This window comes from Trypanosoma theileri, assembly GCF_002087225.1.
Source record: "Trypanosoma theileri isolate Edinburgh chromosome Unknown TM35_Tth_25_V1, whole genome shotgun sequence".
Classification (NCBI taxonomy): Eukaryota; Euglenozoa; class Kinetoplastea; order Trypanosomatida; family Trypanosomatidae; genus Trypanosoma; species Trypanosoma theileri.
The window spans coordinates 153,184-163,639 of record NW_021639867.1 but is presented as its reverse complement, the minus strand read 5'-3'; the positions used below and the strand labels follow the sequence as shown (position 1 = coordinate 163,639).

General features: G+C 43.6%; 4 protein-coding genes across 4 annotated transcripts; 3 read left to right on the top strand and 1 right to left on the bottom strand.

The window, feature by feature from the left end:
• Nucleotides 1-5,461: 5,461 nt before the first annotated feature.
• Nucleotides 5,462-5,851, bottom strand: TM35_000251570 (uncharacterized protein; the record flags this gene model as incomplete). The annotated part of the gene is made up of 1 exon (XM_029027748.1): nucleotides 5,462-5,851. One exon carries the CDS (start codon nucleotides 5,849-5,851, stop codon nucleotides 5,462-5,464), a length of 390 nt encoding a protein of 129 aa, XP_028880927.1.
• A 1,402-nt stretch (nucleotides 5,852-7,253) lies between these two features.
• TM35_000251560 (uncharacterized protein) lies at nucleotides 7,254-7,589 on the top strand (the record flags this gene model as incomplete). Its single annotated transcript, XM_029027747.1, has 1 exon — nucleotides 7,254-7,589. One exon carries the CDS (start codon nucleotides 7,254-7,256, stop codon nucleotides 7,587-7,589), a length of 336 nt encoding a protein of 111 aa, XP_028880926.1.
• Nucleotides 7,590-7,691: 102 nt separating this feature from the next.
• On the top strand, nucleotides 7,692-8,030 carry TM35_000251550 (uncharacterized protein; the record flags this gene model as incomplete). Its single annotated transcript, XM_029027746.1, has 1 exon — nucleotides 7,692-8,030. The coding sequence occupies one exon, from the start codon at nucleotides 7,692-7,694 to the stop codon at nucleotides 8,028-8,030; it is 339 nt and encodes a 112-aa protein (XP_028880925.1).
• A 1,306-nt stretch (nucleotides 8,031-9,336) lies between these two features.
• On the top strand, nucleotides 9,337-9,798 carry TM35_000251540 (uncharacterized protein; the record flags this gene model as incomplete). The annotated part of the gene is made up of 1 exon (XM_029027745.1): nucleotides 9,337-9,798. One exon carries the CDS (start codon nucleotides 9,337-9,339, stop codon nucleotides 9,796-9,798), a length of 462 nt encoding a protein of 153 aa, XP_028880924.1.
• Nucleotides 9,799-10,456: the final 658 nt, after the last annotated feature.

Sequence of the window (10,456 nt, the reverse complement as noted above, 5' to 3'; positions counted from 1 at the left end):
GAGGGACATGCTAACCAATTGATCACAACAAATTCTTTAGGGAGTTCTATGTCTGGCGTTGTGGTGCCTACTCTTCCTGCGAATTATATCCGCTCTCTAATGTTTGTAACTTGGTGGTCGTTATCGACATTCCGCAGCACAACTATGTCAGTGGTTCTGGGTTGACGCCTGCGCCTAATAACCGAGGTCCGCCTTTGCAGAGCAGCCCTTTTAAATGTATGTAAGCGTTGCATTTGGGTTTGGGGGGAGGGAAGGTGAACTGATGAATTTGCAACTTTCAGCGCAGACTCCTAGTGAATTTTTTTTCGTTCGCAAGCCCAATTCCGTTCATAGGCATCCGTTCTGTCTTTATTCCAAACTTTTATCGTATGGGAATGGAAAACGCTGCCCATGTGGTTTGGGCTAGAAATCTCTTTCTGTTAGAACTCAGAAAGAGGAAAACCAAAATCCTGAGTGGGAGAGAGATCGCTTTCACTCTACAACTAAAAAACAATCTCTTCTTTATCAAATTTCTCAAAAGGTACCAGGGAGATTTACCTGTATTACTCTCTCTTTGTTTCATTTTGAAAACTGCAAAAAAGAATGAATATTCCCGTCTATATCATGGCTAAATATAAACTTGATGCGGATAATGCAGCTGAAGGTAAGGTAACGGCCGCCTCCGTAACACACATCGCACCCCTGATACCGACGGATGTAGTGGGCCATTGGCGAATGGCACACCAAAGGAAAGACTGCTCCTGACATTTGGCTCCGACCAATGGTACGAAAGAAAAAACACCATAAAATTAGCACTTCTGGGCAGTCACTATAGCCTGGGTATTGAAAATAAAAACCCTAACTCCGCCAAATATTTTTTTTTTGCTGTTCCTCTGTGAAAAAAAATATTTTTTTTTCCTCTTTGAGTGGGTTCTGCGGCCCATTCTGGGGAATGGCGACGAAAGGGATGTTTCTTAATCTGATTGAAGCGGGTGGGTAAAGTAGTGCGATAGGAAAAAAAAGGAGGAATGTAATTGCGGTGAATGTTTGAAAAGAAAAAGGTAACACTTCAACCCAGCAAGAAGCACCCACCCAGGTAGCAAGTCGCCCTAGAAATCAGCCCTCGAAGAAAGTTGCAGGATAAGGACGTCACTTAAAACAGTCGCCAAGAAAGAGAATTTATACCCCATCCCGGACCACCGAGCAGTCTGGAAAAACCAAAGGAAAACATTAAAAAAAAATGTTTTTTTTTCTTTCCATTTTCTAGAGGCCTTTTCGCAAGAAACGGTGAAAGCAACTAGCCAGTCCCTTATCCGGGTACTGATTTTACGCTGCCGGCGTCCTCGCAAACGTTTTCTTTTGGTATTTTCATTCCGTTCAACCATTGTGGTGGGTTTCAGCCTTCTGCTCTGAGTGGGTTTTGACAGTCGGGTTTCCGCCGGCAACCAAGAATTTTTCCAAAGGAAATAGCACCTAGAAAACCAAGTCAAATTTCTTGACCCATGAACTCTATACGAATGCTGCACTTTACCGCCAGATGAATTTTAGTAGGGTGGGCCGGAGTGCCGGGACACAGCGTGAAAAATAAAATAGAGGGACCGCATCGATCCCATTCCCAACCTTTAGATTGCCAAAGTCATGGCGCAAAAATCTTTTTACTCTTTCTTTTTACACCCTTTTTTAACCTCTTAAAGTTGATCGTTTGCTACAACTCGGGCACGTGGCTCGATTTAAGGGGCCGGGGTGGATCACCCCCGGTGGCTTACAACGGCAAATGTGCCAGGTGTTTTTTTATCTCTTAAAATAAAAAAAAAGCATGATCACTTAGGAGCATGCAAACTAAGCAAAGATTTGGAAATGCTGGGGTAGAGAGAACAAAATGGCATTGAACTTTTGTACTAGTGGGGCTTTGGATGGAATAATGGCATCATCTTTTTCTTTTTCAAAAATTACACATCCCAAGCTGGGAAGTAAATAAAAACATAGCGTCGCTCTTTGATTGACGTCCGCCCCCATTTTAAAGTGCTGCTACGGCGTTGGCGATGCTAATAAACCAAGGAACACAGAAGAAATCAAGAAAAAAAAAGCAATTCCGCATCCCACTACCCCCGAATGCCGACAAAACCTACTGTCTTTTTTTTTTTCTTGGCCCTTTGCCCGAAACAGGGGGTGATCGGTGTGAAATCGCTTCTGGCCCGGCTGCCCTTGGCGGAATCCATTCTTACCCTGGCGTATGAATGGCGGGGTGCCTGACCAACCACGATGCCTTTGTATTTTTTTCTTCCAACCTTTCCAGACGCCCCCACTTTACACCAAGGAGGAAACGTGCAAAGAGGCATCAGCCGACCCACGCGAACACCTGGTTTTCTTCAAATCAAGTGGTGTTTCTTTTTTGCTCGCATCATTCGAGGATTGTGCATTTCATTTACCCACCGTTTTTTTCGTTTTTTTTTTTTTGAATTAGTGATGTGGCGCGGAGTTTCCCCAGCACAATGTGGCATGAGCCAAGGGGCCGATAGAAACGCAGGAAGTACAGAATGTTCTGGGGTTAACGGCGGTTGGTCAATCCCATTTTGTGGGCACCCATATCTCTTTTAGAATCTCTCAATGCATCGTTTTACGCCGCTGCGGGCGGCCTGCTCTCTGACTGATAATTTTCTTTGTTTTTTATCATCTAGTGTTTAAAACGGATGTGCCGATTCACGACCACCATTTTTTTTTTATTGTTTTTTTTAGCAAGGAAAACCATAAATGGAATTGCCCATTGGCTTTTTTTTCTTCTTTGTGTCCTTATGGATGTTACTCGAATGCTGCGAGCCATCAACAGCAATACATATATTTAACGATATATGTATATAATTTTTATTTATTAATTTATTTTTCTTTTTTTATTGTATTTTATTACCGTTGCGCAGTGGAATTACGCTTTGGTAATGAGGCTAAAGTAGATCTCTTAGGTGGCAAAACATGGATTTTTTTCGCCTCTCTGAGTCCCCTCAGCGGCCAATCCAATTTCCACCACTGGAGGGCATAATTGTTATTATCTCTAGGGTCCGTGCCACTCCTTTTTTAGCAGCATTCACACTAAAGTGAAATATGTAAAAGAAACTCCTGCTGATGGTACACTGATACTCGCACAAGGATCTTCTTGGATAAAGTTTTGTCCCAGCACGACTTGCCTGGCCCCGGTGCTGTATGACGTTTGTAGCTTATGAACCCGTAAACTCTCAAGAAGAGAATTTGCTTTCCCATGACTTCCATCAGAAGAATAAGGGATAATGGACTTTTGCTCCACCTTTCGATGGCCAAACGCCACCAAAGGGAATGCCATTCCTAAGAACGCATGTATTAAAAAGAAATATAAAAAGAATTTGGTTTTTTAAGGAGGCCACCTCCTTCAAAAATTTAGTGGGTGCGTTTAGTTTCCTTGAATAAATTCAACTACTTAACCTTGGCACCACGATAAGGTAGCACATCCTTACCAAGCTCATTGGCTGTTCAAAAACCGGTCGCTGAGAGACAAGGGTCAAATTAGTTTATTTTTATGTTGATTTCAATTTCAGATCTTATGAAACTAATTGACGGACCAGAAGCCCATAAAGAAAAAAAAGAGAAACCAAGAAGGTTCTTGGAAGGGACGAGCGTTTGAAGCGTATTGCCCATCTGCCAAAACCACTTTGCCAAGAGGAGGAGGCGAACTAAAAGCAGAGAATACTGCCAAGATACTCACAAACGAAATTTCTGGGCAAGCAGTTGTTGCAGGTATAATTTCATTTCTTCTTTGGAGGATTTCCCACGTGGTGTTTTTTACCGTTTGATTGCTCTGGACTTTCGGCGGCCCAACGAAACCCAACGGCGAAAAAACTTTGCATGTTTTCCTCCCTCAGAAGTTTGAAAACACCCTTTTCCTAATGTTGTTCTCCATTCTGGGAAGGAAATGGCTTCGTTGCCTTTTCTTGGAGTGGTTTGGCCGTTTTTGAGTGCGTTTGTCTTTTTATTTGTGGGTGAGAAAAGAGAATGTCGCATGAATGCGTTTGGGAATCGCCATAGCGTTTTGTATTCTTTTATGGGTTAAAAAAAAGAACACAAAGCCTGCATTTATCACATTTTTACGCCTGAGGGGTCTATAAAGAACCCACAATGGAAGCGGGAGGGGGCATTGAACTCGTCCAATATGGTTGTATAACTCCATTTCCACAGTCTCCCACAATGACAGAAAGGAATTTTTAGGCGCAAGAAACAGCGGGCGGGTGATAATAGTTAAAAGGGAATTTCATATGTGGGTCTCTTCTCTGTCACTTTGGTTGGGGTTGGTGTCGTAAGGATCGCTGGAAATTATGTTATTCTGGATCTAATGGCATGTCACAGGATTCAAAACTATACTTGTAAGATCACACGGCGCAATTCATACTCGATTGTTTCCTTTAATTTCAACATTGACATCGATAATGGGAATAAACTGATCCTTTAATCCATTAAAAACGTCGCCGTTGATGCTGGTCTTGTCAAAGGTCCGGTGTGTTAATTAGGAATTTTTCTTGTGATATTTTTTTTTACACGCCAAACTACTGATTATGGAATTTCTACTTTGATAGAAGTGTTTTTATACATATATGATGAAAGAGTAACATACTGAGGGTTTTGCGAGATCAAAGAGCCTATCAGCGGTAGCCTATCGGAGTTTTGGTTTCCACATGCTCTTTTTGCGCGTAGGTGAGCTTTTGTGAATTTTTTTTTATTTAGACATCTCGTTAGGGAATGATGTTGGCAGGTAGCTTGTTTCTTGCGAAATGACAGATTTCATCTCGATCAAAGAGAAAATATTCACAAGCATGCGCGCAGTGTTCGCGGAAATCTTCTTCGCTTTAGTTATGGCACATTCGACCCCAACGGAGCCTCGCAAGTTAACCTTTATTACCGAAGATTGCGGCCCCATGCCTGACTGACGCTAATTTGTTTAGGTAGGTGTTTTTTTTTTTGGACCCAATATGTTTTAGATTCGGTTTTCGGCCAGGGTGGGTGGGGAGCGATTTGGCTTAGGGCATAAGGAAAGCATTGCTTTAATGGCGGTCGTTTGCCGAAGGGTTGCCCGCCACCGTTTCCATTTTTTTTTTCTCAAGCCTTAAGTGCCCCTATTCCTTGCGGGAGGTGGGGTGGGGTGGGGGTGCAAAGCAAAGGAATGAGAGAACGATACGGCTTTTCTTTTTGATCCGTTCTGGTGGTTGTTGTTGGGTTTGGTGCGCTTTGGTGGTTTGTGGTGGGTTTGCGTGGCGGGAAAAAAAAAAAAAAAACACCGCGGCCCGCGCGGAACATACTATGGCGGCTTCCATCCTTTATTTTTGTTCCCGGCCTCTTCCTCTTTGCGCCCATTCCCTCTGGAATTTAATCCTTCCATCTTTTCTTCCTACCCCTTTCTCTCTGGCTGCCGGCTGGCCGTGGGTTCGGGGAAATTTGAAGCGAACAGCTTCGCCCCAAGCAATTATCAGAGGCAAGAAACGGGCCCCTGTGAAATTTTGAAAAGCAAGGGCGCTTTACAAGAGGGAAAATTGGAAAGCAAAGCGCCCAAAGGTACGAAAAGCTTTTTCGCAGATTCCCCAAAAAAGAAGCAGCCTGTTGCGCTTTGGCGTCGGCCGGGTCTTCGGAAAAGGATGGGCAATTTCTCCAAGAAATGCATTCCAGGAGGGTTATTCCCATAGGGTGGGCCGGGAATTGGGATAATGCGCGGGTGCCTTTCGATCTCCTGATTCTTTGAATGTGCTGAGCCCAAGACCTCCGTATTAAAACCCAATAAAGCTTGCAACGTTCCTTCTGGGTGGCGAACCTTAATTGGAATGGAATTCCCCGCCGCCTCATTAAGCGTTTTCTCCAACATAACGGGTTCCTCGTTACACCTCTCTTGTGGGACATGTTGCCGTAGAAAAAGATAAATAGTAACTAAAAAATGGGACCATTTGGTATTAATTAACGATAATTGCGCTACAATAGCAAGAATATTGAAAGCGATTCCATAAAAACAAGAGTTTTTCTTGAGGTCGTCCAGAGTTTGAAAGGGAAAGGGAATGATGCCAGGTTATACAGAAAGTCTCAAAGCCAAACATTTTGCGGCAGTCAATTCCTCACCCCGCGTCGTTGTAAGACCCTTTACGTTTCTTTGATGCTGTGTGGTGTCAACTCTTTTTTTTTTTTGAAAGCTGAAGAACTGCACGTTTTCTTCACCTGCACGTCTTCTTTGGTGACGCTTCTTGTATATTTCGCCATGGGTAGTTTGCTTTATGGATCGCAGATGCTAAATAAAAAAAAGAGAAACACGATTGACGCAAGGAATGCCGAAAACGAAAAGAGATAATAAACCGGTTAAAGTCCGCTGGAAAGAGGAAGCGTTGGGGTCATGATAACCACAGCTCCGCAACCAAAAAAATCCCCGCTTGTGGATCGATTTCTTTGATGCTATAATTACGTTTGGTCATGCAAAAATGGTTGTCGTGAAAAAGAAAAAGCCCGAGGCAAAAGTACCACCGCGGCGCCACAGGCACGGGGAAGACCGAAAAAACCACCGGAAACACCCGAGAACACACCAAAGCTTTAAAGATCTTCAGAAATTTGTGATTCCCACGAGTTTGCCTCGGGTGCTTCTGGGCGTTCTTGGGTTGCGTTGCTTTCGTTTGGGGCGTGGTTTGCGGCAAGTGGTTCCCCAAAGGCTCTAAGCAGAGAAAGGCGTTTTTTTTTTTTTTTTGGCGTACAAACGTCGTGGGTGACGATGGCAGCCCAGCCAAAGAAAAGCGAAATGGAAAGGGGTTCCCGTTTTATGTGGGCCTTCTTCTTTTGTTGGCCGGCTCTTCTTCGGCCCCGGCGCGACAAAACGTCTCAAGGCACATAGTTCCAAAGAGGCCAACAGTTAAAACTGGTAGATTTTTTATTGCTGCCCCAGGGTGGGCGGCTCTGCCGGCATCTTGGGGATTCCCACTTCCCCAGTGGTGCTGGAGCAAATGTTGCATTAAAACATGGTGGGGAACATCTTGGGTTTTTTCTGTAGCCCATCCCGTTCCCCGGGCTATTGTTTTTGGTTTCCGCGCATTTTCGCCAGAGGCCAAACCGAACTTCTTCTGGAAAACTTCTTTATGTAAGAAAACTAAAACTTTGCAGGAGATAGGATCTTAAAGAGTCAATTTTTTTTTTTACAGAGGCATTCTTTTCGTATACTTCCAGAGTGGCGGTGGAAAGTGGTAGCGCCCCGAAATTTCTAGGCCGAACCCCAGAGGCAGCAACCCATTCTTATGAAAAACGTTTTGGCCTTTCCAAAGAAGGATGCCGGAGCATCCGTATCAAAGAAACTCCGGAAAAAGGAAAAGAAAAAAAAAATGGTTTATTCCATCCTCCTTGGGCCTGCGCCGGCTTTCTGTTTTTGGCGAAGCTCTCTCCGGTTTGAGGATGCTTGCTCGCATTTAGGAAACGTCCAAAGTTTCGCCAAGAGAAGCGCGACGGCACCCAAGAGTCTTTTTTTTTTAATCTGGAGAAAGGAATCTGGGGCGTCACAATGCACGCCACCTCCGAGAAGACCGGTGAAGAAAGAAAAATGTTTAAAAATTAACTCTGGCGGTCTTAATAAATAAGAACAAGCGTTGGGGGAAGTTGTTCTGAAGGGGCGCATTCGCTGATGGTTTTCTGCGGCCCCACCGTTGGATAAACCCCAAAAGGAGAGAAAGAAGGAAAAAATGGGATATAATAGGAGAAAATGGAAAAAAAATAATGACATAAATAAGCTTTGTGGATACCATTCAAAACATGGGAGAGGAGGATATGGTTCTGTTCATTATAACTGGCATCCAAATGCCAATGGCGCTGATGGGCCCCTCCCCGCACATACTCGCAAGCCAAACTCTTTCCCCAATTCAGAAAAAGTAAAAACTTTTACTCATGTGACAATCCATTCGCAGAGTTGTCATGTAATCGCTCCGGACGCGTTAGCAATACTAAGGGGAATACCCGCGGCAACTCACTATGGCCAGAAAGAAGGAATTAAAAGTTATTTTTTAAGCGGCGCCTTGCGATAGGAGGTTGTTTATTTCGTTGGCCAATACGTTTGGGAATGCAGCCGTTGAATTTCAATAAGATAATATGAACATCCCGATCTTCTACTTGCACGATTGTAGACGCTCTGGAATTTTCAACAAATTCCGGTCATCTTTTACTCCCCCACGAATCTGGAAAAAGCAAAGCGCACCATCTGTGAAGAGGCACGCCCGCAATAAACCTGTCTGCTAAGTCCCCAAGGGTTTCGGCGGAGCCTAACTCGTTTTTAAGCATTCTAGAGAATAAAACAATTTTGGCACCGGCCCTCAAAGGGAAAAGTTTCGCTTGTAAATGGGTGGTTTTTTTTTTCCCCCCTATTCAAAGTGGGGAAGGCCCGCTGCACCCTCTTATAGAAAAATGAAATGTGTCGTCAGATGCACTTCTAAAACAAAAGCGACAGAGAAAAAAAAAAACAGATGTTTTCACTTTTATTTTAATCACTCTCTAAAACAAACGATAAAGGTACGGAACGAAAAACAAGAACATACTTTTTACTTAACCCCACGAAATTTAAGAGATGAAGAACAGAAACCGTTTAGCAAGAAGGAAAAAAAAAAGTTATACTTGGCAAACCCTTGAAATCCAGTAGCCCATTATCGCTTTGCAACTCTTCTTGCGTTGGAGTATCATCTTCTCTCATCTCACATTTCTTTGTGTTTTCTTGGGAAGTGCACGTTTCAAATCCAGACTTCTAGAGAGAAATAGGGCTACGGGGCTCTCCACTGTAACACCGCCGCCTCCGAAACGTGGCAGTAGCTGATGTCACAAAATGTATAATTTCAGCATAAACCTTACAAATTTTTGCTAAATCTGTAACGCCCAACACGGTGCTATCTGCATTGCTGTGTCGGGAAGGAAAAAAAGACGCCGCACTCGTATAGGCAAACTCTGCTAGGCCAAATAAATAGAACAATCCCAAAGTGAGTCAACACTTTCTAGGATTATCAAATAGTTAAAAAAAATGATAAAATGATACCTTCAAAGGTGGATCGGCTTCATTTGGAATCATTCTTATTTTTATTTTTGGGACTGAGCAACCCGTTTTAAACGTTTAAAGGAAAAGTTTTTACTCTATGATCGAGCATGGGACGACTGCAGCAGAGACTTCAAGAAAAGCGGCCGACACAATCAAGACCTCTACTCCAAGGAGATGTTTCTCGGCCTCTGGAATGGTGTAAAATTCTCACACGCTAACTTTCCAATGGTTTCAACGCAAATAATGGTCCAAATTTAGCTGAACTGGCGGGCGGTATCGGGACAACAAGATGATTTTATTAAAGCCATTGGATGCTCCAGAAGGGAACTTGGTCTTGCCCAAGAGCCGGCCTAGTAATCATTCATGGGTTCCAGAACTTGTGGTGGAAGTCAACGCCTGGAACAAACGAATTTCCTCAAGGAGGTTTTCAAGACGCATACTTATGGCAAAAATGGCATGGCCAACGTGGCAAAAGCAAAACGGACTCCTCTGCCTACCGGGTTGCGTGCCAAATTTGCACCTCTCTTGATAGAGTTCTCTGGCACCTTGTAATCTGGCAAAATGCTTTTGGCTTCATTGGTCTCGAGGGTCTAAATGAGCTCTGTCTACCGCAGCAAAGGCGCCAAATGCTTGTCATGGTAAGAATCTTTGTCAGGAATTTACAAAAAAGAAAAAAAGAAAACGATAAACCAGATGAGAAACCGGTTTCGCAGTATCCAACAGCAGCTGCCAATGCAGGATCAAAACCTCTGCTTTTTTGTAAGCGAAATTAACCACGTGTTAAGTACGGAAATTTTGTACCAGCGACCCAGAGTGACCCATAAGGTAGAAAAAATATTTCTTTTTCTTCCAATTCTTTGGAAAACAGATTTATCCTATCCATTGCTTCCCTGGAAGGGAATTGTGGCTGTTTCACGCCCTTACCGCGTTGCAAGTTTCTTAAGGTCAACAGAGAATATATTCATTAAGCTCCTCTTCGTCCTTAACATTCTCCATAACATATGGGTGCGCCAATAGTTTATTACCAGAGGGACTTCTTTTGCGGTGGCAAACGGTGCCCCACTCCCTTCCTCTGTCGGCAATTTATGGCTTCGGCAAAACATCGCATTTTTTTCCAGAGGCGGTAACCTTTTTCGCCAGATTGAATGGGTCCCATTTCTCCTTTATAATCTTCCTTATTCGCCACGTGTGGTTTTCCAAAAAAGGAAAATTTAAATATTAAGTATCTCGCAAGGGAACGTTCTGGGAAGATAACGTTATAATCAGGATCTGCTGTTTGCTGGATGTCGTGCGTGGGGTGAAATTCAGCTCTATCTCTGGAGGGTGCAGGGGGCCGAGAAGAACGACTTAGTGTAGAGAAACTTCCCCATAACGCAATTCAGAAGAAAGGATCGATCATAGGATGGCCTTCCGAAAAAAAAAAAAAAAAAA